This window comes from Phascolarctos cinereus, unplaced genomic scaffold (assembly GCF_003287225.1).
Source record: "Phascolarctos cinereus isolate Bilbo 61053 unplaced genomic scaffold, phaCin_HiC Scaffold_4;HRSCAF=312, whole genome shotgun sequence".
NCBI lineage: Eukaryota > Metazoa > Chordata > Mammalia > Diprotodontia > Phascolarctidae > Phascolarctos > Phascolarctos cinereus.
The window spans coordinates 677394548-677422149 of record NW_027555847.1 but is presented as its reverse complement, the minus strand read 5'-3'; the positions used below and the strand labels follow the sequence as shown (position 1 = coordinate 677422149).

General features: G+C 42.5%; 1 protein-coding gene across 3 annotated transcripts in view; it reads left to right on the top strand.

Moving 5' to 3' along the window:
- SLC25A42 (solute carrier family 25 member 42) overlaps window positions 1-21645 on the top strand; it is a 55677-nt gene extending 34032 nt beyond the window's left edge. For all 3 annotated transcript variants that reach the window (XM_021008996.2, XM_021008992.2, XM_021008991.2), the window contains 6 exons: window positions 461-566; window positions 9223-9248; window positions 9902-10068; window positions 10841-10957; window positions 12905-13056; window positions 16912-21645. In XM_021008996.2, coding sequence (XP_020864655.1) covers window positions 461-566; window positions 9223-9248; window positions 9902-10068; window positions 10841-10957; window positions 12905-13056; window positions 16912-17237 — 894 coding nt within the window. In that variant the 3' untranslated portion in view covers window positions 17238-21645. The remainder of the gene's footprint in view (window positions 1-460; window positions 567-9222; window positions 9249-9901; window positions 10069-10840; window positions 10958-12904; window positions 13057-16911) is intronic.
- Window positions 21646-27602: the final 5957 nt, after the last annotated feature.

Genomic DNA, 27602 nt, shown 5'->3' with positions numbered 1-27602 from the left:
TCTTTAGAAACCATCTAATCAAGGGGTTCTTAACCTTTTTTGTGTCTGAAACCTATGGATCCCTTCTCAGAATACTATTTTTAAATGCATAAAATACATAGGATTAAAAAGGAAAACAATTATTTTGAAATTAGGTTATAATTTTTTTGTATCCAAATTCACGGACCCTCTGAAATCTATCTTCAGACTCAGGTTAAGACCCCCTGATCTAGTCCAGCCTGCTCATTTTACAGATAAAGAAACTGAGGCGTAGAGAAGAGGAGTGATCTAACTAAAAGGTATATAATTATCGAAGCTGTGGTTGAAACAAATTGGTGGAACTCAACTGATTTTCACATGGTTATTTGAAAACAAAAGTGTTTTGCATTTCAACTTATTGGATAATTTTATTTGATTGTGGCAAAATAAACCTCTTTTATTACTGATTGTTCAGTGTTTGTCTTTTTTGGTTTTGTTGTAGGATGATAAAAAAAAAGTTCTCAACTCCCTATTATCCGGGGCATTGGCAGGAGCTCTTGCTAAAACCGCGGTAGCTCCACTGGACAGAACCAAAATCATCTTTCAAGGTAAATGTTCTTGGCCCTTAGTGTGGTGACAACATTTAACTTAAAGAAGAAAAAAATGTAGGGAGAATATGATCCCCGGCTTCAAGTATTTGAATGGCTGTCATGTGGAAGAGAGATTAATCTGGTTCTGCCCCAGAGGGCAGAACTGAGAGGAATGGAAGGTAGTTGTAGTGGGACAGATTTCTCCTGGATATCAGGGAAAATAAACAATTGGAATTATGAAAATGGAGTTTGTGTTTTTAGGAAGTAGTTGGTTCCCTTTTACCAGACATGTTCAGGGAGAAGGCAGGTAAATATGTTAGGAATATTGTAGAGAAGATTCCTCTTCAGTTTCTGGGTGGGCTCATTAGGTGACCCTCTGAGGCCCTTCCAACTCTCTAGAAAGAAGAAACAACTCTTCCCTCCTGCTGACTTTTCTTTCCTGTCTCCATCCCCAGAGGGAACTAGATCTAAAAGAAAATGGGTAAAATTTTCTTCTTGAGTTTGTTCCCCTCTTAGAAACGGTGTTTTTCCCACTAAATCCTCACTTTAACCCTAATTCTCACTTAGGCTGCTGGTTAAAATCTAACTTTCCTGGATAGTTCTTAACAGAAGGATTTAATCATAATTACCTGAGAGTTATGGTTTTCTAGTAAGAAATGATAGTTCAGATAGACAAATACCACTTCCATTTTTATCTTTGTTTTCTTTTATTACATTGCTGGAGTGAGAGAGGCCCTCGTACAAAACAGTTCTATCAACTTTGGTATTCTATTCTATTAGGAGTTTAGGTCTCTTCTGTTGGGAGTTTTGGTCTATTCTATTCTTTGGGATTCTATTCTGTTAGGAGTTTTGGTCTGTTTCCTTTTGTCTTTGCCTCCCTGTATTTGAAAAAGTGTTTCAGTACAACCCTTCAAAATCTATCTGCTGTGTCCACCAGTCTTTGGCTCATCCATCTTACATATACCCCTTTTTGTTTCCTTAGTTCACCAAAACACTAGTTCATTTTCTAAAGGACTATGCTGGAATTAAGGAGGAAAAGGCAAAATCACAGTTGCAGAGCACAGAATTGTTGTTTCAGAATGCAAGAAGTCTTAGCCTGAGTTAGCCTCTTTATGGCCCAAAAGACTGACAGTAAAGTTTCTGGTTAGCTAGTATCTGTCCTGGCCCCCTCCTCTACCCTGATCCCAACTTGGCCTACCAATCTACTTCAATGAAAGATTATCTGTGATGGAATTTGAGGGACCACAGCAAATGTCACAGCTAATAGGGGCCTCTAGCCACTACTTCTTCTAGCAGGGGGCTAGTCCCCTGTCTCTTTCTTCGCTTCTCATCCTCTGATCAGCCTAAGGAAATTGTTGCCCCTGCCATACTCTCCTCCTGTACTCAGATTATTGCTCCTACCTTTAATGTCTCCTAGGATAACATTTTCCTGTGTCTTCCTTCTAAATTAGAAACCCATAGTTGAGTTAGCAAGGAACCAATTTACTAAAGAAAAATAGAAGGTAAAAGCACAAGCAAAATAAAATAAAAACATATCAATAAATCAAGGTTCTAAAAGGTAGCTGACCAGCATACCTGGACAAGCTTTCTAAAACTAAGTTAATTTGATCTTAAACCTTGTCAAGGAGTGGACCCAGCCTCCTGAGACTAGGCTGCTGTTTTCGTCAGGGAGAAATGGGTCATGTATATCTCCTTATCAGCCTCTTGAAGAATTCTTCTATGTGATTAGTTTGGAAATAATCATATTGAATTGATTTGAATTAGAAAGTTGCCTGATTGTGCATAAAAACCAGTGTTCAAGAGAAAAGCGAAAGGTAATCAAGAAGCTGAGGGCCGAATTCTGGTATAAAAAAAACCTCTTGTAGATTTTATGGATCTGGAATTAGGTTATTCTGGTATTAAAAGTGCCACCCTTGGGTGGAGACTTCAGGGACACCTGACTTACTGTTCTTCAGTTAGTTGAAGGGTTGTCATATTGAAGAAGGGTGTGACTTTTTCTGCTTGGCACCAGGGGGCAGAATAGGGCTGTTGGATGAAGTTAGAAGGAGACATTTCTACTAACTGGAACAAGGAACTTCATAATGTAAACTGTCCAACAATTGAAGCACCTCCCTGAGGAGGAATTGAGTTCTTTATCACTGGAGGTCTTTTCAGGGCATTGGGGGATTCTAGAGGATGTTGTGTTTCAGGTAGGATTAGATTTGGTGATCCCCAAATCTGTCCAGCTCTAAAGGGTCTATGACTCTCTGTCATTACATCATTATCACATTAGCACAGTCTGTATGAGTGGTTAATAAATGTAAACACTCCTGCTTTCTGCCATAGCTACCTTACAAGTTTTGCAAATTGGTGATACATAATGTGTGTAAGTCATGTTCCACGATATTCCTCAAAACCTATTCCTTCACACTGCCAAAATCCTACTGCATGATTTTGTCACCTTTCTCCTGCACTGTGGAACTAGCTCCTAATTTGTCTTCCCCTTCTACAATCCATCTTTGACATTATTCATACCAAAGTAGTCTTTATAAGCTATAATTCTGACTACATTGTTCCCCTACTCAAGAATCATCAGTGGCTCCCTATTGCTTTTAGGATAAAACACACACTCTTTTGTCTGGCATTTAAGATTTCATGTTTTGGCTTCAACCCACTTTAAAAAACTTTATTTTACATTATTCTGTTTCAGCTTCTCTTAGTTCTAGTGAAAATGGAGAGAACAGGAGCAGCTAAGTGGCTCAGTGGATAGAGCACCGGCCCTGTATTCAGGAGGACCTGAGTTCAAATCTGACCTCAGACACATAACATTTACTAGCTGTGTGACCCTGGGCAAGTCATTTAACCCCATTGCCTAGCCAAAAAAAAAAAGAAAAGAAAATGGAGAGAACTGTTACTTCTTCCTCTAATTCAGTATACCTCCTGCCTCCTATCTGCATTCATACAAACCATGCTCCATGTCTTGAATATACCCTCTTTTTCTTACCTCAGAGTTCAGCTCATGTTTTCCATGAAGTTTGCCATCAGAAAAGTGCCTTCTCCCTTACATTTCTCTACAGCACTGTCTGTACTTTACTTCCCCCCATTGTGCTCCATCTTACACTTACTTCTGTATTCTTCTCCCCTAGGAAAATGTTATCTCCTAGAAAATCCCAGGACTGTCATTTATTTGTGCTTGTATAGTCTGTGTCTTACACAGTTTGAATGTTGAATTTTGTGTCCTTCCACAGTTAGGCTTGAACCTAACTGCTGATTTCTCTTTTCTTCTAAAGTTAGCATCCTCCTTAGCCCTACATATCCATTTTCCAAGGTGTTTAAAGAGCTAGAAGTAATCTTAGACATGATTAACCCTCTATTTTGGGACTGAATGAGAAAATGGAAGCCCAGAAAAGTTAAGGGACTTATCCAAGATCACATAGGTCATAAGAAATAGACCCAAGATTCACTTCCAGGCCTTCCGCCTCCAAATTGAATGCTTCCTCCCCTGTACTCTAGATATGCTTAACTCATATCTCCCTGATAATGCACCTTCAATTCTGCACAGGGGAACTACTGAGCTTTTCACAGTTTCTCGTGTCTTCCATGTATTACAAGAGAGTTACAGGCACAGCCACATCTTGCCCCACCCTCAGTAAGAGGAGTATTTTTTGCATTCCTTGATTAGAGTATCAGTCTTTTTTTGTTTGTTTGTTTATTTTTGTTTTTAGGCAATTGGGATTAAGTGACTTGCCCAGGGTCACACAGCTAGTAAGTGTCAAGTGTTTGGTCTGAGGCCGGATTTGAACTCAGGTCCTCCTGACTTCAGGGCTGGTGCTCTATCCATTGTGCCACCTAGCTGCCCCCCTAGAGTATCAGTCTTGACATAGCTCCTACCATAGTAATCTTTATAAGCTATAATTCTGACTCCACAGTTCCCCTACTCAAGAATCTTCAATGGTTCTCTATTGCTTCTAGGATAAAATACAAACTCTTTTGTCTGGCATTTAAGACTTCACATTTTGGCTTCAATCCACTTTTAAAACTTTATCCCATTTTAGCTTCTCATAGTTCCAGTGAAACTTTGAGAAGTTGACATTTGCTTGGACAAACAAGTGCTTAGGAAATTTACTTTTCTTGGTACTTTCCTGGATAAATTGATGAAATGGACTTCAGGATAGTTACTACCCAGAAATATCTCTATGTATTGAGAGTGGTGCTGAAGACCTGGCTGCTACTTCTGACACTGACTGGTGCCCTACCTTCCCACCATGGCTATAGTAGCCTTTGCTCCCGTCTTATATAAAATAAGAAAAAAAAGTGCTTTGGAGTGATTGGTGTTCCAGAGAAGCCATGGCCATTCCAGATTTTAGCTTAGGCTATCAATGTTGACCAAACAACCACTTACATCAACTAACTTGGCCTCCAAGATCTCAGTATGTACCTTGTACCTGACACGTAGTAAGAACTTAAATACTTCTTGAGATTCATTATGGACCTCTTTCAATTACATTGCACATCATAATGAGGATAATATCCAAATTCATAGAAAACATTATAGTTTTACTCCTGTCACTTGATGCTTAAAACATATGAGGTAAGTTACCCAAGTATGACTATCGCCATTTTATGAGTGAGAAAAATGAGGCTTAGGAAGGGCAAGTGACTGAGTTGCTAGGGGTTGCACAGGTAATAAGTGACCAGATCAGAATTTAAAATCAGACCCTCTGACTCTCAGGCTAGTACCTTTTTTATTGTACCATGCTGCCTCTTCTTATTTTTGTCAGTGCCTTCCCTGGCCACTCCTCCTCCACTCCCATCTTCCTTGTTACCTTATAAAGGGCTTCTTTTGGTCAGAGTTTGAGAGTTGGAAGCTCACCTCAGTGGCCATAGAGTCTGAGCCCCACGTGAAAGAAATCCATACTATAACATACCTGCCAAGTGGTCACCTGCTGTTTCCTTGAAGGCTTCCAAGGAGGGAGAGCCCACCAGCTCTCAAAGGCTGCTCATTCCACTTTTCTCCAGCTTGAATTGTTAGAAAGGTTTTTTTCTGGCTCCTTGCAGCTTTCCCATTGTTGCTGGTTCCACTCTCAGAGGGGCTGGGAGCAGGAGCAAACGTTAGAATGTAAACTCATTGCAAGTAGGGAGTATTTCATTCTTCATATTTGTATCCCCAGCTACTGGCACATAGTAGGTACTTAATTGAAACAGAACAAGTCTAATATCTTCTCCACATGACAGCCCTTCAGATACTTGAAGATAGCTATCAATAGCATAATGAGCAAATTCCTGTCTTGGTTTGTAGCTTGGCAGTCAAAGGCTTAGGAAGCTAGGGCTACACATAGCTGACTGATTGAAAGCATGCTTCAATCCCATAGAACCATGGATCCCACAGATACTTTCTTTTTAATCATATCTGAGTCCTTTCTGTTGATATTTTATAACTAAACAGTGAAACTGTAGCTCAGTACATTTAGGGTCCATGTTTAGAAGACCATGTTGTTCAGTGGAAGCTGCCCATATCATAGAATCACCAAATCAGACAATATTTAATTAAGTTAGAGTTGGAAAGGACCCAAGAATAGAAATCACATAATGCCAGAGCAGGAAGAACCTTAAAAGATGGAACACAGAGAATTTTAGAACTGGAAGTTCCATTAGAGATCCTCTAGGCCAGAGGTGTCAAATGAGGTCCTGCAGAACCCCTTAGTGCAGCCCAAACCAGATCCAGATATAACAGGAAATGTTTAACAAAATAAATAAAAGTACAGTGCCATGTGAATAATGTTCATTTAAGGTTTTCCAAGCCAATGTACAGTCGGTTCTAATTGAGTTTGACACCACTGGTCTAGTCCATTTTCTTCATTTTACAGATCAGAAAACCAAAGCACAGAACAGTTAAGTGATTTACCTAAGGTCATGTTGGTAGAGCTTGGGGCTGCCTCCACCATACAGTATTGCCTCTGCCATCTGGCTCAATGCTTCACAGAATCCCTTATTTCTTGAAAGGAGCTGGTTTGTTTTTCGTTATCTTGTTTTCTTTTCTTCTGTGTTAATAATTATCATTGTCTCCCACCACTAACCGGCAACCCTCTCTGTTCAAACATTTGGCTATGCAATGAGTGGAATACTTTTCATTGTTGAACTAGTTTGGGGGCAGTAGTATTTGCTTTTATAGCATTTTTCATCTTAAAGAATGTCTGAGTGGAGATAGTACAATAGGTAGAGTGTTAAGCCTGGAGTCAAGAAGACCCATGTTCAAATCTGGCTTCAGACGCTAGCTGTGTGACACTGGGCAAGTCACTTAACCCTCTTTGCCTCAGTTTCCTTATCTGTAAAATGAGGGTAATTATAGTACCCCTCTCCCAGGGTTGTTTGTGAGGATCAAATGAGATAATAATTGTAAAGAGCTTAGCACAGTGCGTGGCACAAAGGAGGTGCTATATAAATGTTAGGTATTATGGTTGTTATTGTTGTGGTGGTGGTTATGGTTTCCTTTAAAGTTTCAGCAGTGCTTCTTTAAGGAGGACATAGGGTAAACACCCTCCCTGGACCTGCCCTGGACTTGTAGACTAACTCATTCCTAGAGATATTTGAATGAAGGCTGAATGCAGCCTGCCCATTAAAAACGTTAAGAGGCCAGGAACTGAACCAAGTGAAATCTAAGCTCTCTTATCACTGCTAAGATTGTTATATCCAAGGTTCCATTCTATGGAAAACTAGACTGATTGAGCCGCTCCGACGTCCAAGCTTGGAGGGGAGGCTTGTGCTTTTTACCGAATCCCTCTTCCTTAGTGACTGGACAGGAAGCCAGAGAAGATGGTTAAAGGGACCAACTCATGCTGAAAGGTCCTGATCTTACATGAGTATCATCAGCCGGGCCTTCCTAGCCCCCCAAGGCGAAGAGTCCGGACTGTCACACCTCACTTTCAGAAAACATACATGCCCTGGGGCCAAGCTTGTTCTTTTCAATCAAAAAACCTTTGTGACTTTTCTTTTAAGACTATACTTGTTCATTTCAACCAAAATGTAAAGAGTAATGATGATGGGAATCATTTAAGTGTGATTTGCCTGGGGTTCTGTGTGCCCTCCATTGGCATAACCCTGGCACGAGCATGGGCTGGAGCTGTGTTTTCAAAACTCTCAACAAGGAAGGGCCCACCTTAGTTCATTAGAGCCTTTTATGGCTTCATGTTGTTCAGTCTTGTCCAACTCTTCACGACCCTGTGGACTGACCATACTGTCCGTAGGATTTTCTTGGCAAAGTTACTGGAGTGGTTTGCTATTTCCTTCTCCATGGATTAAGGCAAACAGAGGTTAAGTGACTTGCCCAGGGCCACAGAACTGGTAATATCTGAGGCTGGATTTCAGGTCTTCCAGATTCCAGTTTCACTCCTCTGTCCACTGAAGCACCTAGCTGCCTCCTTATAGCTTCATGTTAAAATATAATTTAGCTTATGAATAATCAGCTTCTACAGAGTTTTCTGTTATTGCTTTGCCCTGGGGCCTTGTCAGTCCTTATCATCTCAGCAGGATCGATCCAGGGCACCTCAGAATAACAGGAAGTATTGTTGGTCCTTCAGTGGAGGTCAAGGATTCCCCCTTAGCATGAAACTTTCCTAGTGGGTACAGAATTAATCTCTTAGAAGATACTTTTTTTTTTACTTCTGTCCATCTTTTGTGCTTGATTTTGTTTTTTCAGTTGCTTTGAATAAAGGAATTCCTCTTCAGTTTATATACTTTTAGCACCTACCATTTGTTCTGTTCACTTTGGCTTCGTTTGGCTCACAGTATTATTGTTTCAGGGGGTGTATTTTGTCTCCCCAACCAGATTGTAAGCTCCTCAGGGGCAGGAATTGTATCTTGTGTTTCTTTTGTATCCTTCATACTGTTAAGCACATAGTAGGCACTCAGATGCAGTGATACATAGTTTAATTCCTTGTCTGGGAACAGGCCACCTTTGAACCAAGTTGGCCTGGGCAAAGAGAAGGTTGGGGAGAATACAAGATTTTTCTTTACTGGGAAGAGGAACCAAAGGCACTATCTCAGGACCAGACCTCTTAAGGGCTTCCCAGGTTTGGGAAAGGTCATATTCCCAGGGCTGCTGAGCCACCAGTGATGATGTAGAGATGTGGGGGGGGGGCATGTGGGGTCCCAGCCTCAGGTAGTTTCTCTGTTGCCTAAAAGAAGCAAGAACAGGGAATTATGGGGAGGAGGAGGGAGGGCTTTGCTAAAGCCTAGGCAGAAAGGACTACATCCTCTTCCCAAGACAGCCCTCTTCAACAGGTAACAGCCCTCTAGGGTATGTGAATCACTGCCCATCCTTTGGTTTGGAACCTTTGACTGTCCTTTAGGGAACAGCATGTCTTGTGAGGACAGCCTGGAAGGGGAAAGTTCCAGAAGAGTAAAGAACAAAGAGAGAGAGACAGCCCCTGTTTCTAATGAGTGGTGGACCTTGGGAATTTTTATTGCTTAAAGTATCACTCAATTTTTTGGTTTTAAGAATGCCAAGTAAAATTCTGATTCCAGACCTAAAACTTTAGTCCTTTACTTACAGTTCATCAGTAATAGCTGCACATTTTTCAAACTTTGATTCAGTCAATGACAGAAATGATCTGTGTTGGTGTTACGTGGAACATCGATCTTGCTCCTGACAAGTCCTGCGAGTCCTAACAGTCTCTTATTCTTGTGTTTTTTCCAGTGTCTTCAAAAAGATTTTCTGCCAAGGTGAGGCAAAGTGCGTAACCCATGCTGACCTAAAGGATTTGCTTACCAGCTCCCTCAAAGCATTCCTCTTTGAGGTGGTTAACAGCTGTCTCGCTTGCATTTTATTTGCAGAACATGTTCTTATACAATGTTGCAGAAAAGAAAACTCCTTGAAAGATGCAATTTTCCCTTTATTCCTCCTTCCCAAACTAAATCTCGGGGATTGATCAGGGACCTGATGCAACCCCCTAAGCCTGACATATAGGGTGTGTCTTTGCCACCCAGTGATTTGACATGGCCACCTCGCATGGTGTGGCTGGTACCACCACTGCTCGGACTGAGAGACGATGGTGTGGAGCTTTCAAGGGGCATTGTCTCTGTGTGGTTCTTAGGAATCTCTTTGCAGCTCTGGTTTTCTTTGCGTGTCTGAGTATGTGCAGCTACACAGGGGGCTGGCCTACTCTCCAGAGTGCTAGGGCCTTAAGGGAAGAGTGTAAATGGCTAATGTCTTCCAATTTGTTCAGGTTTTCAGCCCAGGAATCCCACCCTGCAGGGACTTGCTCTACCCCCAAGTGAAATGTTTGAAAGGCAAAAAGCAAGCAAAAAGCAAAGCAAGATCTGGTGCTTTTCTTGCAACCCACTAACTTACTGCCCTTGTTTCTTCTTGTATGTAGGAAGCCTTTAAGCTCATCTACTTCACCTACCTCAATGAAGGCTTCTTCAGCTTGTGGAGAGGCAACTCTGCTACCATGGTCCGGGTGATCCCCTATGCTGCCATCCAGTTTAGTGCCCACGAGGAGTACAAACTGATGCTGGGCCGTTACTATGGCTTCGAGGGCGAGTAAGGCAGAAGGGGCCCTAGAAATGGGGTGGGGCTCACTTAGAAGGGTAACAGCCTAAGTTTTTGCTGATTTTATGCATGCACTGGTGGCATCATGCCTAGTGTACACAGGCCTGGAGCTGCTCCACAGAGATGTGGGCTTGTCCAGGGAGGGCAGTGGGATTAGGTGACCTGATATCTTTGGTGCTGCTCTTGTCAACCTGATTGAAAAGTCCATTGTTGAGCTGGCCAGCAAAGACATTGTTCTATCTTTCTCTTGTGGGTGTGGGGAGGGGAGAAGCAAAACCAGAGAATGAACAGGGAGAGACAGTGGGCCTTCATCACCTAGTACCTAATATCTTGCTGTCAAGGAATGAGTCCAGGTGCCAGAGCAGTCTCTGAAAGGTACAGATCTAAAAAGTGGCCTCAGCAGTGAGCATGACTACAGAGCAGAAGCAGTTACCTGGGTATACAGAGTCTGAAAGGGACTACGGAGGTCATCACACACCTCCCTCATTTTTCAGATGAGGACACTGAGGCTCAGATTAAGTGACTTGCCCTCAGCTCAGACAGGCAGTAAGTAGCCTAGCTACAGTTTGATTCTGATGCTCATTCGAGTGTGCTTTCTGTTGTTCTCACTGCCACAAAATCCAGGCAGGGCCAGCTCTTAACCCCACTGGTGCCAAGAGGTTGTCATGAACAGAGTAGCTCAACTTGTAGGCTTTAAGGTTATCAAGGTGACTCATTGCTCCTTACACTCCCCTCTTGTTTGTCTCCCCTCACTTCATTTCAGTGCTTTGCCCCCTTGGCCGAGGCTTGTTGCTGGTGCATTGGCTGGTATGACTGCTGCTTCTATCACCTATCCCCTGGATTTGGTGAGAGCCCGGATGGCTGTGACGCCAAAGGAAATGTGAGTGAAAACGCGCCTGATTGTGATAACCAACATTTATACAGAATCGCTCTTGAGGTTACAGATCACTTTACATAAGTTTTTATTTGAACCTCACACAAACCCTGTAAGATAGGTACTCCAGCAGTTTTCACCCCCTATTTACAGAGTGGGAAACTGAGACTCAGAGGTGCAATGATGTGCCCATGCTCACATAGCTAGTAAATATCTGAGACCAGATCTAAACCCAGGTCTTCAAGACTAGGTCCAGCCTTCTTCTTTCTCTTCAGACCACAGAGCCTCAGATCTGAGTTGGATGTCCTGGATCCGAATGACCATCAACCCGGCAATGATTCTGGATCTTGAACATCAGCTCCCGATTACAAATTAAGTTAGTTTGCAGATCTTCTTTTTCCCAAAGGCCCCCCCCCCACCACATATTGTGGCATAATGAGCAGGCTTGGTACAGGGCACAGCAGGTGGTAGAAGAAAGTGAGAAAGGCAGTAATTGCTTTTTTATGCTGGTTGGCACACTGGGCACGAATCAAACTTTAAGTTTAATCCTGAGTTGAACAGAGACGTGAAGCTCTTGAACCAAATATTTTGCCTCATTGGTCCCAGATAGTGAAGTTTTATTCTAATATTTGGGTGTACTTCACATGACATCCTTTCAGCCAATGTCTTTTCACAATACAGTTCTTGCTTTATGTAAATTCACATTCCATACATTTGACTCCCCATGTTCGCCCAGGTTCTGCTCCAGCTCCTAGCAGGCAGCAGCACCACTGCAGCCCTACACCAGGGGTCATCGTGAAACCACTCTGGCCCATGCGCTGAACCCACTCCAGCTGGGGGGGGGGGCACAGAGTCATGGAGCAGACCCTTGCAAGGGAAGGAGACGGTCTGTGGAATGTTCTACTTATGTTGAGCAAGAGCTGGCTTGATGCTGTTTAGGCATTTAACCAGACCACATCATAATATCACAGAATCTCTCTGTCACAGAATTCATCTGCCTGAGACACAAATTAAAAAGTCAGTTTCAAAAAAAGAAGATGGTCCAGTTTCTAGGACATGGTGGAAGGTCCCTATATACTTGGGAAGGTGAGGGCACATCTTGCTAGGGTCAGAAGGATGTGCTTCTGGTACACCCATGTCTCTCCTAGTGCATCCATCCAGGAAATCAAGCACCAGGCTGGGCCTTCCCCCATGCCTGGCATGATGCTGCCTCTCCTTTTGGCTCTAGACATTACATCTGCAGCCCAGTGCTCTTGGCTGCCAAGATAAAGTGAGGATTGGGCGGGTCCATATCACTCAAAACAGTCTCCTAAAGTGCAGCTCTCTCCTGTTCTTGCTGGCCCTGGCTCCCCTTTATTGGTGGTAGCAGTAGTCTCAGCACCCATCTTTCATTTAATTCCCTTGAATCTGCTCAGCCCTAGAAATTCAGTACCTTCTATTTCAGGTACTTGTAAAGACCTATTTTTAAAGTTTTTGTAGACTGAATGTTTTCTATTCAGGAACCTATTTTTTGCTCATAATGTTGTTCCTGTGGAACTAACTGCTTCTTATAATATTGTTTTACCTAACATATTTTGGTGGAAGCAGTTAGTGACTTTAGTTACTGAGAGTAGTACATCGACTCCAGAGGACTGTGTTTGTTTGTGGTGTCTGAATCTTATTGTTATAGAAATGTGAGTTGTAATTAAAATGCTGTCATTTTAATTAAATTAAAATGCTATCACTTTGCACTTTACAAACTGTTTTATGGAGTAGATAGTGCAAATATGATTATCTCTATTTTGCACCAATTAACTTATGGTTATTTGAACCCTGGTCTTAGAACTTCAAACCCAGTGCTCTTTTTACTCTACCCCATTGACTCTGATAATTGAGCAGGTGACCCATGAGGGCCATTATTAAAGTTTCTGAAAACATGGGACACTGATGAGGCCTGGTTTTATTGTTTGACAGGTACAGTAACATCTTTCATGTCTTCATCCGGATGTCCCGTGAAGAGGGTCTAAAAACTTTGTACAGGGGTTTTATGCCAACAATCCTTGGAGTCATTCCTTATGCTGGGCTGAGCTTCTTCACCTATGAAACGCTAAAGAAACTCCACCGTGGTAAGAAGGGCTTTGGGAAGATGGTACAGGAATGTTTCTTCTGGTGGCAAGAAGGGTGGTGAAAGAAAAGCACTAAATTCTGAATAGGGAGTGGATTAGTTTTGTTTAAAAAAAAAACAACAGAAGTATTCACCATTGATTTGATGCTCACTTGAAATGGTATGTTAGAACTAAATTTGAAATCTTGGGAGCTTTTTTCCAGACCTGGGATAGCACTTTTCCCCCGAAGATACCTTTTTTATATGCTTCTTGATCCCCATGCGATATGATGTGTGGTTTTAAAAAATATTTTAATATTTTACTTTTTCCAGTTATATATAAAAATCTTTGCATTCTTTTTCTAAAATTTGAGTTTCAAATTCTCTGCTTCCCTCCTTCCTCTCCCTCTGTTCCCCTCTCGTTGAGAAGACAAGCAATTTGGTATAGGTTATATATGTGCAATCATACAAAACATATTTCCACATTAGTCATGTTGTGAAAGAAAACAGAGACCAAAAAAAAAAAACCCAAGAAAAATAAAGAAAATTTTAAAACTGAAGCTTCACTCTGCATTCAGACTCCATTAGTTCTTTCTTTGAAGGTGTATAGTATTTTTCAGCATGAGTCTTTTGGGATTGTCTTGGATCATTGTATTGATCAAAATAGCTAAGTCATTCACATTTGATCACCATACAATATTGTTGTTACTGTGTACAATGTTCTTCTGGTTCTGCTCCCTTCACTTTGCATCAGGTCATGTAAGTCTCTCCAAGTTTTTCTGAAAGCATCCTGCTCATTGTTTCTTATAGCAAGTAGTATTCTATCACAATCACATGCCACAAGTTGTTCAGCCATTCCCCAATGGATGGGCATCCCCTCAATTTCCAATTCTTGGCCACCACAAAAGAGCTGCTGTAAATATTTTGTACATGTGGGTCCTTTTCCCATTTTTATGACCTCTTTGGGATACAGACCTAGAAGTGCTATTGCTAGGTCAAAGGGTATGCACATTTTTATAGCCCTTTGGGCATAATTCCAAATTACTCTTCAGAATGATCAGACCAATTCACAACTCTACCAACAGTACATTAGTGTCTCAGTTTTCCCACATCCCCTCCAACATTTGTCATTTTCTTTTCTATAGTATCAGCTAATCTAATGTGAGCTAATCTAATACCTCAGAGTTGTTTTAATTTGCATCAATAGTGATTTAGAGCATTTGGGGGGGGGTTAGGCAGTGGGGTTAAGTGGCTTGCCCAGGGTCACACAGCTAGTGTTATGTGTCTGAGGGTGGATTTGAACTCGGGTCCTCATGAATCCAGGGCCGGTGCTCTATCCTTGCACCACCTAGCTGCATATCCACTGCGCAGTTTAACCTTATTGAATCCTTTATGATTTCTCTTTCCTGTTTACCTTTTTATGCTTCTCTTGATTCTTGTATTTGAAAATCAGATTTTCTATTCAGCTCTGGTCTTTTCCTCAGGAGTGCATGAAAGTCCTCTAATTCATTGAATATCCATTTTTCCTCTGAAGAATTATTTTCAGTTTTGCTGGGTAGGTGATTCTTCCTTGTCATGCTAGCTTCTTTGCCCTCTGGAATATCATATTCTGAGCCCTCCAGTCCTTTAATGTAGAAGCTGCTGAATCTTGTGTGATCCTGACTATAGTAGCATGATACTTGAATTGTTTCTTTCTGGCTGCTTACAGTATTTTCTCCCTGACCTTGGAGCTTTGGAATTTGGCTGTAATGTTCCTGGGAGTTTTCATTTTGGGATCTTTTAGGAGGGGATCAGTGGATTCTTTCAATTTTATTTTTTACCCTGAGGTTCTAGGTCTAGGGTAGTTTTCCTTGATAATTTCTTGAAATATGCTTTCTTAAAATATGATGTCTGGGCTTTTTTATTTGATCATGGCTTTCAGACAGTCCAGTAATTCTTAAATTCTCTCTCCTTCATCTGTTTTCCAGGTCAGTCGTTTTTCCAATGAGCTAGTTCACATTTTCTCCCTTTTTTTCATTCTTTTGATTTTGTTTTATTTTTTCTTGATGTCTCATGGAGTCCATAGCATCCACTTGCCTAATTCTAATTTTTAAGGAATTATATTTTTCAGTGAGCTTTTGTACCTCTTTTTCCATTTGGTCAATTCTGCTTTTTAAGGAGTTCTTCCCTTCAGTGGATTTTTGTGCCTTTTTTGCCATTTGACCTATTCTGTTTGTTTTTAAAAGTTGTTATATTTTTCAATGTTTTTTTGTGCCTTCTTTACCAAGCCATTTACTCTTTTTTCATGATTTACTTGCATCACTCTCGTTTCCCTAATTTTTCCCCACCTCTCTTACTTGTTTTTAAAAATCCATTTTTAACTCTTCTGGAAATTCTTTTGGGGCCTGAGACCAATTCACATTTTTCTCTGAGGCTTTACCTGTAGCTGTTTTGACATTGTCTTCTGAGTTTATGTTTTGATCTTCTCTCTCACCATAGTAGCTTTGTATGGTCACTTTATTTTTTTGTTGTTTACTCACTTTTCAGCCTATGTTTTTTTAATTTTATTAATTTATTTTGATTTATCAATAATCACTTCCATATGCTTTTGAGTTTAAAATTTTTCTAGCCTATTTCTTGACTTTTAACTTTATGTTAAAGTTGGACTCTGCTCCCAGGATGGAGGGGGCACTTTCCCAAGCTTCAGATTTTTCTTGCTTCTGTTTTTAGAGTTAGCTCTGTGGGTCTGTAGTTTTTTGGTTCTTCCAAGGCGGTAAGATGTAAAGAAGTTTGGTCACTGTTCCCCTGGCCTCTGCTGTGGTCAGTGAATTAGCACAAATACTCTTTTTTGTCCTGAAACTGTATCCAGGGTCCCTGCTTCTGCTAGTGCTCCTCCTCACCCTAGGACATTGACCCAGAACTGCATGTACGCAATGCAACAGAATCCTGTTCCCAGTGTCAGCAAAGGGTCCCCCTCCTTCTGACCACTTGTCTGAACCCCTTGCTGTCTGTGGGCTGAGAGCTCTGGAAGCCACTGGTGCTGGCTTGCCAGGGCAGTCTGTGCTGGATTGTGCTCCACTCTCACCCCAGTGAGATAGACCTTTTCTGCCAGCTTCTAAGTCTTCTTGGGCTGGAAAACTGTTTTACCCTGTCCTTTTGTCCTGCTGCTTTGGAATTTATTTTGAGACATTGTTTTCATGTTTGGAGGGGAGTTTGGGAGAGCTCAGGCAGGCCCCTGACTTCACTCTGCCATCTTGGATGTGTTTTGATCCAGCAAAGTTAATTTTCAACAATCTGTTCTGGGCGTACTTAGACTCATACAAGTCATATAATCAGAGACCTCCCGACATCATGAAATCCCATTTTGCAGCATCTCTTTTTTGTTGTTTTGGAAGCATCATGAAGTAAGATTTTATCACACCAAATCTGGTACAAATGGAACAGTCCTTAGTGCACTCCTCATCTGTTTGGGGAGTCTGGAAGGGACCCTTTCCAGACCTTAGAAACCCTAGTCCAATTTCCTCACTTACAAATGGGGAGATTGAAGCCAGGGAGGTAATTGACTTGTCCAAGGTCACACAGGTAGCGAGTAGCAGGGCCTCCGTTTGAATCTAGATCCCTGCGCCATACTACAGAGGCTTTGTTATAGAGCAGAATCCTGCTCAGATACAGGGTGAACTGTCTGACTTATAATTTATTCAGAGCCTGCTTAGCTTTTTGAAACAATTAAATTGTATCTTAGCAAGATGGTGGCAGGACCTGAAGCTGCACTCTATCACATTTTGGTTCCTAGATCTCTGCCTACTCTTTAATTCAACTCAATAAATATTTATTAAGTATAAATGATGTGCCTTGAGTAGGCAGCATTTGTTTATTGTCCTCATTTTGTTTCTTTTAGAACACAGTGGACGATCGCAGCCATATCCCTTTGAGCGAATGATTTTTGGTGCATGTGCTGGTCTCATTGGCCAGTCAGCCTCCTACCCGCTAGATGTTGTACGGCGACGGATGCAGACAGCAGGAGTAAAGGGTCAGACTTATGATAGCATCATCTGCACCTTGCAAGACATTGTCAGGGAAGAGGGAGTCATCCAAGGTTTATACAAGGGACTGAGCATGAACTGGCTTAAAGGCCCAATAGCAGTGGGAATCAGTTTTACCACTTTTGACCTAATGCAGATTCTTCTTCGTAAATTAGATGATGCTAGTTGGAACCGGAGTTAATGCTCTGATGTTCGGCTACCCAGATTACTTACTGAAGCACATGTGTATATGTAGAAAATGCTAGTATTATCCCCTACATTATTGTGTAATGTGATTTGAAATTTACTTTATTTTTTTGAATAATGGAGTTTTGCAATTCTGAAAAGATGCACTTACAGTTGATCTTCTCTAACACCAGGTTCTCTTAGAGCAGCAAGTAATCTTTGAGCTCTGGGCAGCATTTGTCCTCCAAATTCTTCCCCTTGAAGATGTTTCTAACCCTCAAATTAGTGAAGAGGACTATGCTTCTGAAGCAGGCCCAGAGCACGTCCAGGGATTAAGAGGATAGCCTAAGATGATCACTGTCTGAGGGGTGTTGAGGGAATACAACTTAATATTTGGTTTTAAACATCCTACAAAATGCAGTATTTCACTTTTGAAAGTTTGGTTGTCTACTAGATAGCTGAATTGAAGTTAATATTCTTTTGAAAGGAAAAATTCAGAGTTCTATTATTCATTTTTTAAAATTGGTCCCTGGAAGGGAAATGGATTCATTAGAATCAAGGATCCCAAATGATTTCTTATCCAAGGTCTAGGACTTTTTGGATTTAATCTGTCCATGCCTCTGAAGAAAGTAAATAAGATTGGAGGATCTGTAGGACCAGCTTAAGTTTCTTCTCGTGAGCTGTTGGAAGTAGGTAAACATAATCCTTTTCTCCAATGGCATGTGATGAATGTACTTTGAGCCCTCCTAAGTCTTGAGAAACTGTTACCAGAAAGTAAGTGTAGATTTCTATAAATACCATATCCCTGACCCTCCTCAAATGCTTTCATTCTCGGTATAGCATTGTCTAATGTGTGAGTACCATAGACTTCCATATTTCCCTAGAGATGTCAAAGTTTTTGAGATTTTAAACAGGGAATTTTGTAAACTTGAAATTCATAGGTCACATCCTTCACTGAATAGAATTGCTGCTAAGTGACCAACTTAAAGGAGAATTCAGTCTCTCACCAGACGTGGCAGATCAAGGAAAGTAAATCCTTGTTGTCCTAGGCCCTCTCTTATGAATATGCTTCTTTATGGTGGTGGACGGACCAGCTTTTGTGCTTCAGATAGAGCAGGCTTGTCTTGAATTTGCTCACAGAAAATGATACCCTCCAAAAGGTCCCTCCCACAGTGACCCACAGTCGTTTAGTAGCCGCCTGATCTCCTTGCTCAGGTGCCATATTTTCCCAGCTCTGAGTGGGCCACGGAGCCTGAAGAGCAAGGCCTCACTAATGTGCTGCTCTGAAGAGTTGGCAGTACACTGTGGTGCTTAGAATATCCACTGTGATATTTCCTGGGGAGATTTCTCACCCCTGGCTTAGCACCTCCCCCCAAACACACACTTTTAAAGGGAAGGGAAACTTACCAAATTATTCTAAACTAAATCTTAGAGCATGAGAAGCATAAGACAATGTCCCATATTCTGAATGATCCCAGGATCCCACAGTGAGGAGGCACACATCCAGCTCACACCAGGAGTAGCAAGGTGCCTGGCTGATTTTCTTCTCCTGGAGGGTTGCTGCTCAGATGGAAAGGACTGCATGTGATAAACCACAGGGTGCAGAGAAAGTCCTTTTCCAATGTAGGTATTTTTAACTGTATGATTTTTTTAAGGGTCAGAATCTGTATCATGACTTCATTAGTGTAAAAGAAGATTGGTGCACAGTCAGTGAAATTTGAATGCCCTTGTGTTTGGTTCTGATTTTGTACTCTGGACAGAAATTGCTTTAAAGCCAAATAGCTAACGTGATGAGGTCCATTTTGCAATCAGGTTCCACTCAGCCAAGGACAATCAGCTTGGATATTTAAGCATTCCTCTATGGCTATAAAGTTCAGTAGCTATACTTTCAGAGTCCTGGAGGTTAAGATTCCTGTTACTGGGAAGGTGTCCTTGGTGAAGCATTGATTTTCTAGGTGGTGGTATAGGAATGGTGAGGTTCTCTTCTAATTGGTATGTGAAGTGCCATTCCCAGACCTCTTGAGGAGAAGGAACTGTCGTCTTCTGAAAGGCGGACTGGAGGAAGGGGAGGGTAGTCTGTCCCCACTGAGCCCCCTCCAGCCCAGCACCATCTCATATGGTTCTAGGCACCCAGGAAGCCAAGGCTTCTTTTGAGTGGACCCTTTTGAAAGTCTTGTGCTGTGTTCATAATCTGAGTGCTGTGTTTTGACACCCCTTCTAGTACTGCTTCCCAATCTGTCTTTGGAAAAAGGAAAGTATAAACTCCTGGCATGCACAGGATTTTATGTCATGTTTTAAAATAGAGATAGAGAAGAGAGGAGCTTAAATTTGACTGTGTCACCATTTGTTGACCTGACATGAGATCACATCTGGGCAATCTCCAGCAGGTCATCATGGTCCCCTTCAGAAGTATAAACTGGAATTGAAAAAAGATGGTCTTTGGGGGAAGCCCAGGGTGCTTGTCTTTACTGAACAATAAATTTGAAAATCCTCCTACAATGCAATAACAGTAATAGTGGACCTTAGAAACTCATTTCCAAATTTTCTTTCCAGCAAAACATTTCCCTGATTCTCATGTTTATTCACATGACAGAGTTAATCATTTTAATCCCATTTCCTGAAATTGTTTTGGTTGGGATTTGGGGGGGAACTTTGCACAAGTCTTTGTGTATGAAAGTAGCTGAGGTGTGTGGGTGTGGGTGTGCGCGCGCGTGTGTGTCTTATGTGTATTTTAAATAAGAGGTTTTTTTTCCTTGCCCAGTGCTTGGCTTATGGGTGTGAAGAGCCTTCTCTGTGTTCACACTTTGAATGGGTCGTGTAATTTCAGTCTTGCCTGAACAGAGAGGACAGAAATAGACCATGATCCTCATGGGGGAGAAGTCTTCCACTCCCCCAGGCTGCAGGCTGCATGTTTGAAGGCAAGGGCTATATTGTTCACACCACCTTCTCCCCCCTGTTTTCTGAGCTCAGCTCCTTCTCCTATATTGGCCCGGTATCTCTTCCTTTCTCCGTGGATTTGTTGTTGGAGATTTTGCTGTACTCTGGCCTCTTGTACATTCTCTGCCAAGCACATCATGTTACATTATCCTGTTATTTCTCCCTCTGACCTCAGTACTTTAGGGGATTTTGTTACCCAGGAGGCATTTTGGCCATGCTGCATGTGTCCAAGGAAGAGCAGTTTTGAAACTGTTGTCTGCCTGTTTCATGGAAGCAAAGGCTATATCAGTAAGAGTCTGTCCTTTAAGGAGTTTACTGTAATGATCCTGTGCACATCCTGAGCCAGAATGGCAAAAATCCAAAGCAAAGCTCTTCCTTCCATGGAAATGGAGCGTTCAGAAAGGTCATTTTTTCTTCTCAAGATTTGTCTGTGGCACCCACGTGCGCTTTCAGGATTAGACATCTCCCTGGTCAGAGATCACAAGTCAAGGGTCAGATTTTTGAAGGGAAGACCCAGGAACACCAGCACCGTAGCCTCTTTGTCCTGCTGTGGCAGCTGCCTGCCTTTTGGGCTTTTCAGTCTGCAGTGCTATATGTGGGTCTAACAGCTGCTGAAGCCCAACCAGACCACAGAAATGTGCTGCTGGACATTTGAAGCCAGGTTACCATCCATTCCCTCGTACTGTGGTTGAGCTAAGCTTTAATAGAAACTGTCAACATCTCTGGAAGGGAAAGTATAGCCAATGGAGACATTTTCTTCGTTGGAAAAATTTTAGGTTCTTTGCTGAGCAGTTTGATGTGAAGGTTGAATGAACCTGGTTAGTTTAGCCTGCTTTAGGCAGTAATATACCCCAGAAATCAGCTTCCCTAGAGGAAGTGCAGGAGGATGTGGACTTGACCTGGGGGAGTGTGGTATTTTGTTCTTCAGTGAAAAAGCTTAGAGTCCACACCAGCTGCCATGCTATCTCAGAACCAGTGGACCTAACAGTGGGAGGGAGGGAGGGAGTGAGCAAGCAAGCGAGAGGTGCTTTGTGTGCATGCGTGAGTGGCCTCTGTGAGTGAGCACTTCTTGGATAAAGTGCAATTTCCAGAATTGGATCAGACAGAAAGATTTTGGTCCTGAAACCTTTCAAGAGCTTTAGAATCAGGTACTCTTGGGCCCTTTGGGGCCTCCCTATGCTGCGTTTCTGAATAACCAACTCCCTAATGCCTGGTTCTCCCCAAATGCTGTGTTTTGCAGGGACTTGACACTGTTGTCCACCTAGCTTGCCTATGCACATGATGCGTGACATTGTTAAATGCCTTTTGTAAAGATGTGTTATTGCTGTCCATGTGTCAATTTTGATTGCTTTTCTTGGTCTGGAGTTATATTTTGATGCAGTGAAGATACTTTGTTTATATATATATATATATGTACATATATATAGTGTTTATATTTTAAGATTTGTGCCAAGAGAATATATTTAATAAAAATTAAAATAATTTGGTTTCCTTTCTCTGTTTTTCCTTCTCCATCCCCACTCTTCTTGTGTAAAACTGGCCATAATATAAATTTGAAGTTTAAGGTATCTGTTGTATTTATTGAATAAAAATGCATGTTGTTTGTTGCTGATTTTAAAAATCAGATGAGCTGAAACTTTTTTCCTCTCTTCTTCTCCATTGAAAAAAGGAAAAGCACTAAGTTAATTTGCTTTTTACTCATGTGGACTTCAATATAGGATCTTTTCTATGGGTCAGTAGCCACCAACGAAGGTTTCCCTAACCCCGGTGGATAACTCCATTTTGCCAGACTAACCTTGTTAAGTTGACACCGGTTCACTGGCAAGGCTAGCAACAGCAAAGACAGAATTTTTCTCCTTCACAAATTTCCCAACTGTCAGTATTCTAGACTTAGATTTATAAGGCCCAGTTTGTCTTAGAGAACCAGCAGTCCTGACTAGTGTGGTCAGGAAAGACTGAAGCTTATACCATCCTGGCTCTGATAATTAATAGCTGTGTAACCATGGGCTCCCACAATGTGGGCCAGGATTTCAAGGAACAGGGCCCTGAACTCCATTGCCCTCGCTGTGGACTTTATTTATAGTATTCAAACCAATCTAGTGGACAAAAGATATTGTGGATGCGGGTTCCCTGTCATAGCAGCCCTCTGGATCTGAATGTTAGCTCTGCCTCTGAGGAGTGAAGCAACACACATATTAGCTAGAAATCAGTTCTGTGCAGAATTGCAGGCTCATCCTGAGTGGCTTCAGAGCAACAGGTAGGGTGTGAAGTTTTAGAACTAAGGTAGAGGTAGAGGGAGCTGGAATTTTTTATGAATGTACCAATCAAGGTTAGGGAGGCTCAAGGCACTTTTTTAATTACTTTTTTTTTTTTTGCTGTTAGGCATATTTTTTCTCTTCCCTTCCCAGTCACACTCTGAAAAAAAAAAGATGAAAAGAAAAGAAAAACTCATGTAACAAATGTGCGTAGTCAAGCAAAACAAATTGCTATGTTGGCTCTGCCCAGAAATCTCATTCTGCATATTTAGTCTGTCACCTCTTTCAAGAGATGGGTAGCATTCTATCTTCAGTCCTTTGGAATCATGGTTTATCAGAGTTTTTAGATCTTTCAGAGATCATTTTTACAACATTACAATAGAAATTGTGCTCCTTGTTCTACTCACTTCACTTTGCATCAGTTCGTACAAGTTTTTCCAGGTTTTTCTGAAGCACAATGGTATTCCATCACCTTTACATACCATTCCCCGGTTGGTGGACATTCCCATAATTTCTAGTTCTTTGCCACTACAAATATCTTTGTCTATGTAGGACCTGTTCCTTCCTTTGATTTCTTTGAGGGGGGGAAGTTTGTTGGTGGTGGTGGTGGTGGAACAAGGCAGAATGCAACAGGCCTACTGGTAGTATTGATGGGCTAAAGGCTGTGTACAGTTCCATATAAAATTTGAGGCATAGTTCCAAACAGCTTTCCAGAATGACAGGATCAATTTGCAGCTCCACCAGGTATATCAATGTGCCTATTTTCATGCGGTCCCTCAAGCATCTGTCATTTACCTCTGTTGTCAATTCTGCCAAATCCCAGTTGCTTTAATTTGCATTTCTCATTATTTGTGACTTGAAGCATTTTTTTCATATAGCCATAGTTGGCTTGAATTTCTTCCCTTGAGAATTTGCCTATTCATATCCTTTGACCTTTTATCAATTGGGCAATGGCCCTAAGGCACTTTGGAACAAACTGTGGGATTGGTAGAATTCCTTTATTGGGTATCAGCAGCTTTATTTAATACACTCTGTTATTACAGCTGTTTCTGTCTACATGTACCCACTCTTCCCTCTTGAGGGAGAGCTTAATCTAACCAGAATGAACAAGTCATGTGATCTCACTGGGTCTCATTTTCCTCATCTGAAAAATGAAGAGGTGAGCTAGATGAACACTAAATCTTTTAAGTTTAAAATCCTCATTTAACATAATTTATAATCTAGAAATGAGATGCACATGAAACTAAAGGCCCAATGCTAGAAATCTGCACAAAGAATTTAAAATACATTGAGGATGTCTTAGAGCAATTCTAGTCTGGAGGATCAGCAAAGAATTTTTTACAGCTGGAAGAGGTTTCAAAGCTCTCTAGTCCAATACCCTGGAAACAGACCTGGAGAGGTTAAGTGTCTTGTCTGAAGTCAGAATGACAGAAGTAGGATTCAAATCTGGGTCTTCTGATAACAGATTTAGCATTTTCTCCCTGAATTGCACATGAAAGACGTGGCATTTAAGCTTGCAGTGTCTAACTATTTGGTTCCCATATGGGCAAGATGCTTCCCGAGCCCCAAAGTCACTGCCAGCACCTGAGGCCATGTGGCTTCCTTGGGGCCAGGTGAGCTAGTGTGGTTTTGCCAATCAATGAACATTTGTAAATATTCCATTTATTAAGCACCTGTGTGTAAGGTGATGGGTCAGGGGGTATTAACCTTTTTTTCTGTCCTGCACCCCTTTGGCAGTGCGCTGAAGTTTATGGGACCTCAGAATAACTTTTTGAAATAATTAAAGGAAATGCTAAATTTCAGTTAAAAGTGAGTTAAAATAAAGATGTAATATTTCCCATCCAAGTTCACAGACATCCTGGAATCTAATCATGGATCCCTTGGGAGTCCTTGGACTGCAGATTAAGAACCCCTGGCCTAGGAATAGATGCAAACACAAAAATAGAAAGAGTAATATGAAATAAACATCTATGTCTGCAGACAGGGGTGCCCTGAAGGCAGTGTGGTGTTGGGGAGAGAGCACCAGACTCCCTAGTCAGAGGCAAACCCAAGGATTCAGACCAGCTCTGCCACTAACCTGAGTTTCCCTACCTGTAACATGTTGAGATTTCCAAGATCAACCCTGAGACTCCCTTATAGCCGATGATTTCTAAGTCATTTTGTTTTAGGGGTCACTGCCATTTATTGATCGTTATAGTTTATAAAAAGCATCTCTTCTAGTCCCATTTTACAGAAGAAGAAGCCTACTGTGTGACCTTGGCCAAATCATTCCTCCGAGTTTCTACTTCCTTTTCTGTAAAACAGGGATAATAATACTTCAAACATCCACCACAAAGACACATAAGAGACCCACTTTATAAACTATAACGTGCCTTAGAAAAAGTCAAACATCAGGAGAGCGTGTAATCAAGCCTGTGGGTCCCATGCTGCCTTGAGGGAGGGAAGGCCTTTCGCCACTAGAGGGCACTGCGTCTGCTCGCTTCCCAGAGGATGGTGTTAACCTCAACAAGCAAGCATCTGAGGCCTGCTTCAGCCCGACCTGTTGATGATGGTTGGTGCTGCATGACTCACCTGGGCAACCTCAGCAGACGCCTTTCTTGTCTATCAGACCTCCATCTCCCAGTCTGTGCTTTGCACACAACGTCCATCCACCCAGCTCCCCACCCCAACTCCCATTGCCGGGGAGGGGGAGGGGGCAGCATCTCTTAGAATGTCTATTTCCTTCAAGACTTCGCCCAGGTAGCACCTCCCGTAGACCTTTCTTAATTCACACCCCCTCCCCCCAATTAATTATTTACTTATCCACGTATGTGCTGTTTCTCCCTTGTCCTAAATGAGGATGGCACCAGCTTGGGCTCAGAAGACCCTGGCTTCAGCCTCTTGCTTCCTCTCTTCCCCCATCCCCCACCCCCAATCAGGAAGCTCCTTGAGTAGAGGCACTGGTAGTACCCAGCACAGAGCTGGTGAAGAGCAGGCACTTGTTGAAACGGATTCCATATGTTGTTTCCCTTTCATCTTTGTCTTTGTATACCCAGCACCTAGCCCAATGCCTTGGACAGAGTACACTTAATAAGTGTCTGGTGGTTGAATCAGGGGTCATGGAACCATAGGTTTAAAGCTGGAAGGGACCTTAGAGATTGAGTCCAAATCCTTTCATTTTGTAAATGAAGAAACTGAGTTCTAGGTAACAGAAAGGAGGGACTCCCCTAAGCTGAGCCAGGACGTCTCCTGACTTCAGGAATGGAATGTCAGTCATTAGTTCTTCCCCCACTAGTCTTAGAAATGGGTTGGAGTTCAAATCCAGCCTCAGACACTTGACACTAGCTGTGTGACCCTAGGCAAGTCACTTAAACCTGATTGCCTCACCAAAAAGAAAAAAAAAAAGGTAACTCTTAGAAATGGGTTGTCTTTCCCCATACAGAGTAAAGTTGCCAGGAGTGTGGGAGCTGCTGAATCTATGTCATCTGGCCAAAGAACTGTGGGCCCAAAAATACCCAAGAGGAGTGCTTTGGCCAGGCCCTAGATGGTAGCACTGCCTATCTACCTTTGGCGCTCTCCCTGCCTCCAATTTTCCAAGATAGGCTTCAGCCTGGGCAGAGGTCACCCCACATGCCAAACTAGACTAACCTCTAGGGGAGTTTTTTAGAATAGAGAAAGCACCTCCCAAGGGCAGCTAGGTGTCCCAGTGGTTAGAGAGCCAAGCCTGGAATCAGAAGACCTGAGTTCAAATCCAGTCTCAGATACTTATTGGCTTACGTTTCCCTGTATAACCTGTCTGCCCCATTTTCCCCAACTGTAAAATGGAAGTCGTAATAGCAGGACTTGGATTCCATCTCCAGGTTTAAACCTATGATTCCATGAATCCAATTTGACAACAAACACTGAAGTGTACTGTGGACAAGGCATTGTTCTAGGTAGTGGGTATGAGGGAGACAAAGACAGGAAAGCCAAGTATATATTTTAGTAGGGGATAGGACATAGTAATTCACCATGTGCCTTACAGCACCTTACAGTATTACTCATCTCCAGTATCTATAAAGTGCTTCATACAGTGCCCACCACAACATGCATCCCCTTAGAGATCCTTGAAAAGACCCAGGGACCTCAAGTGCTCGTGTGATGCTAGGATTTGAACTCAGGTCCTCTAATTGCTAATCTAATGTTCTTTACTTTCCAGTAGGATCATAAAACATGAGATCGAGTGGGCCCAAGGCCCATAGGACGCAGTTTGGCAGAGAGGAAAAAGGCACATCTCCCACCCCCTCTTTATAGATGGTAAAACAGGTTGGGGTGGGGCGGGTCTCGTGGCTATTGAGGTGCCAAAATGATTCCAAAAGGACAAAACAGGATAATTTAAGACAGAAGGGAAAGGCAACAAAGCGTACTGTAAAAGGCCAGATTGGAAAGTGAGGAATCCTCAGCTCAAATCCCCATTCAGACACTGGCCCTGGGAGAGCTGCTTAATGTCAAGGGCCTCAGTTTCCTCATCTGTACAGAACGAGACTAATAGGGCTTGTGCCACTTATACTCCCACTTAGACTCACTTCAAAGGAAGTAAGAGACGTGCTTCTAAAACCTGAAAGCCCTGGAAAAACGGTAATGGCGCCTTGAGACGAAACTGACCCAAGCACCTGGGCACTGAATTTCAGTTGGTTTCCTGGCAGCAGAGAATTTTTTTTTGCATTCTCTAGTTGTCTTTGTCTGAAGCCAGGGAGTTCCCAGCTCTCAGTCTGGGTGACGTTATCATCAAATGACAGGGGGCAGCTGGGTGGGGGTGGGGCCGGGCCAGCTGCTGGCAGGTTTGTCCCAGGGCTGAGCTTCAGCTCCGGAAGCCCCGGGATGGCAGGCCCTGGCTCCAGCCTCCTGCTCCCTCTCTTCTCTCTTCTGTTCCTTCTCCCCTCCCCACCCCATTGTCTTTGCCCATCCTCATGGTCTAATTACAGTCTGAGTGAAATTTTCTTTCCCCATTCTCTACCCAGGCACTGTGTGGGCCCCCGAGGTCATGTCTGGGCAGCCCCATGAGAACAGTTGTCTGCATAGCTGGGCAGTGGAGACGAGGCTCCTGGCAACAAGGTTGGCCCCTGGCCTCGTCTGTCCTCCAAGGGCCGTGGGTAACGAGGGGAATTAGATAAAGAAGCCATCGGGCCTGCTGCTTTCCAGGGAGGTGGAGGGAAGGGACCTTAAAGGGC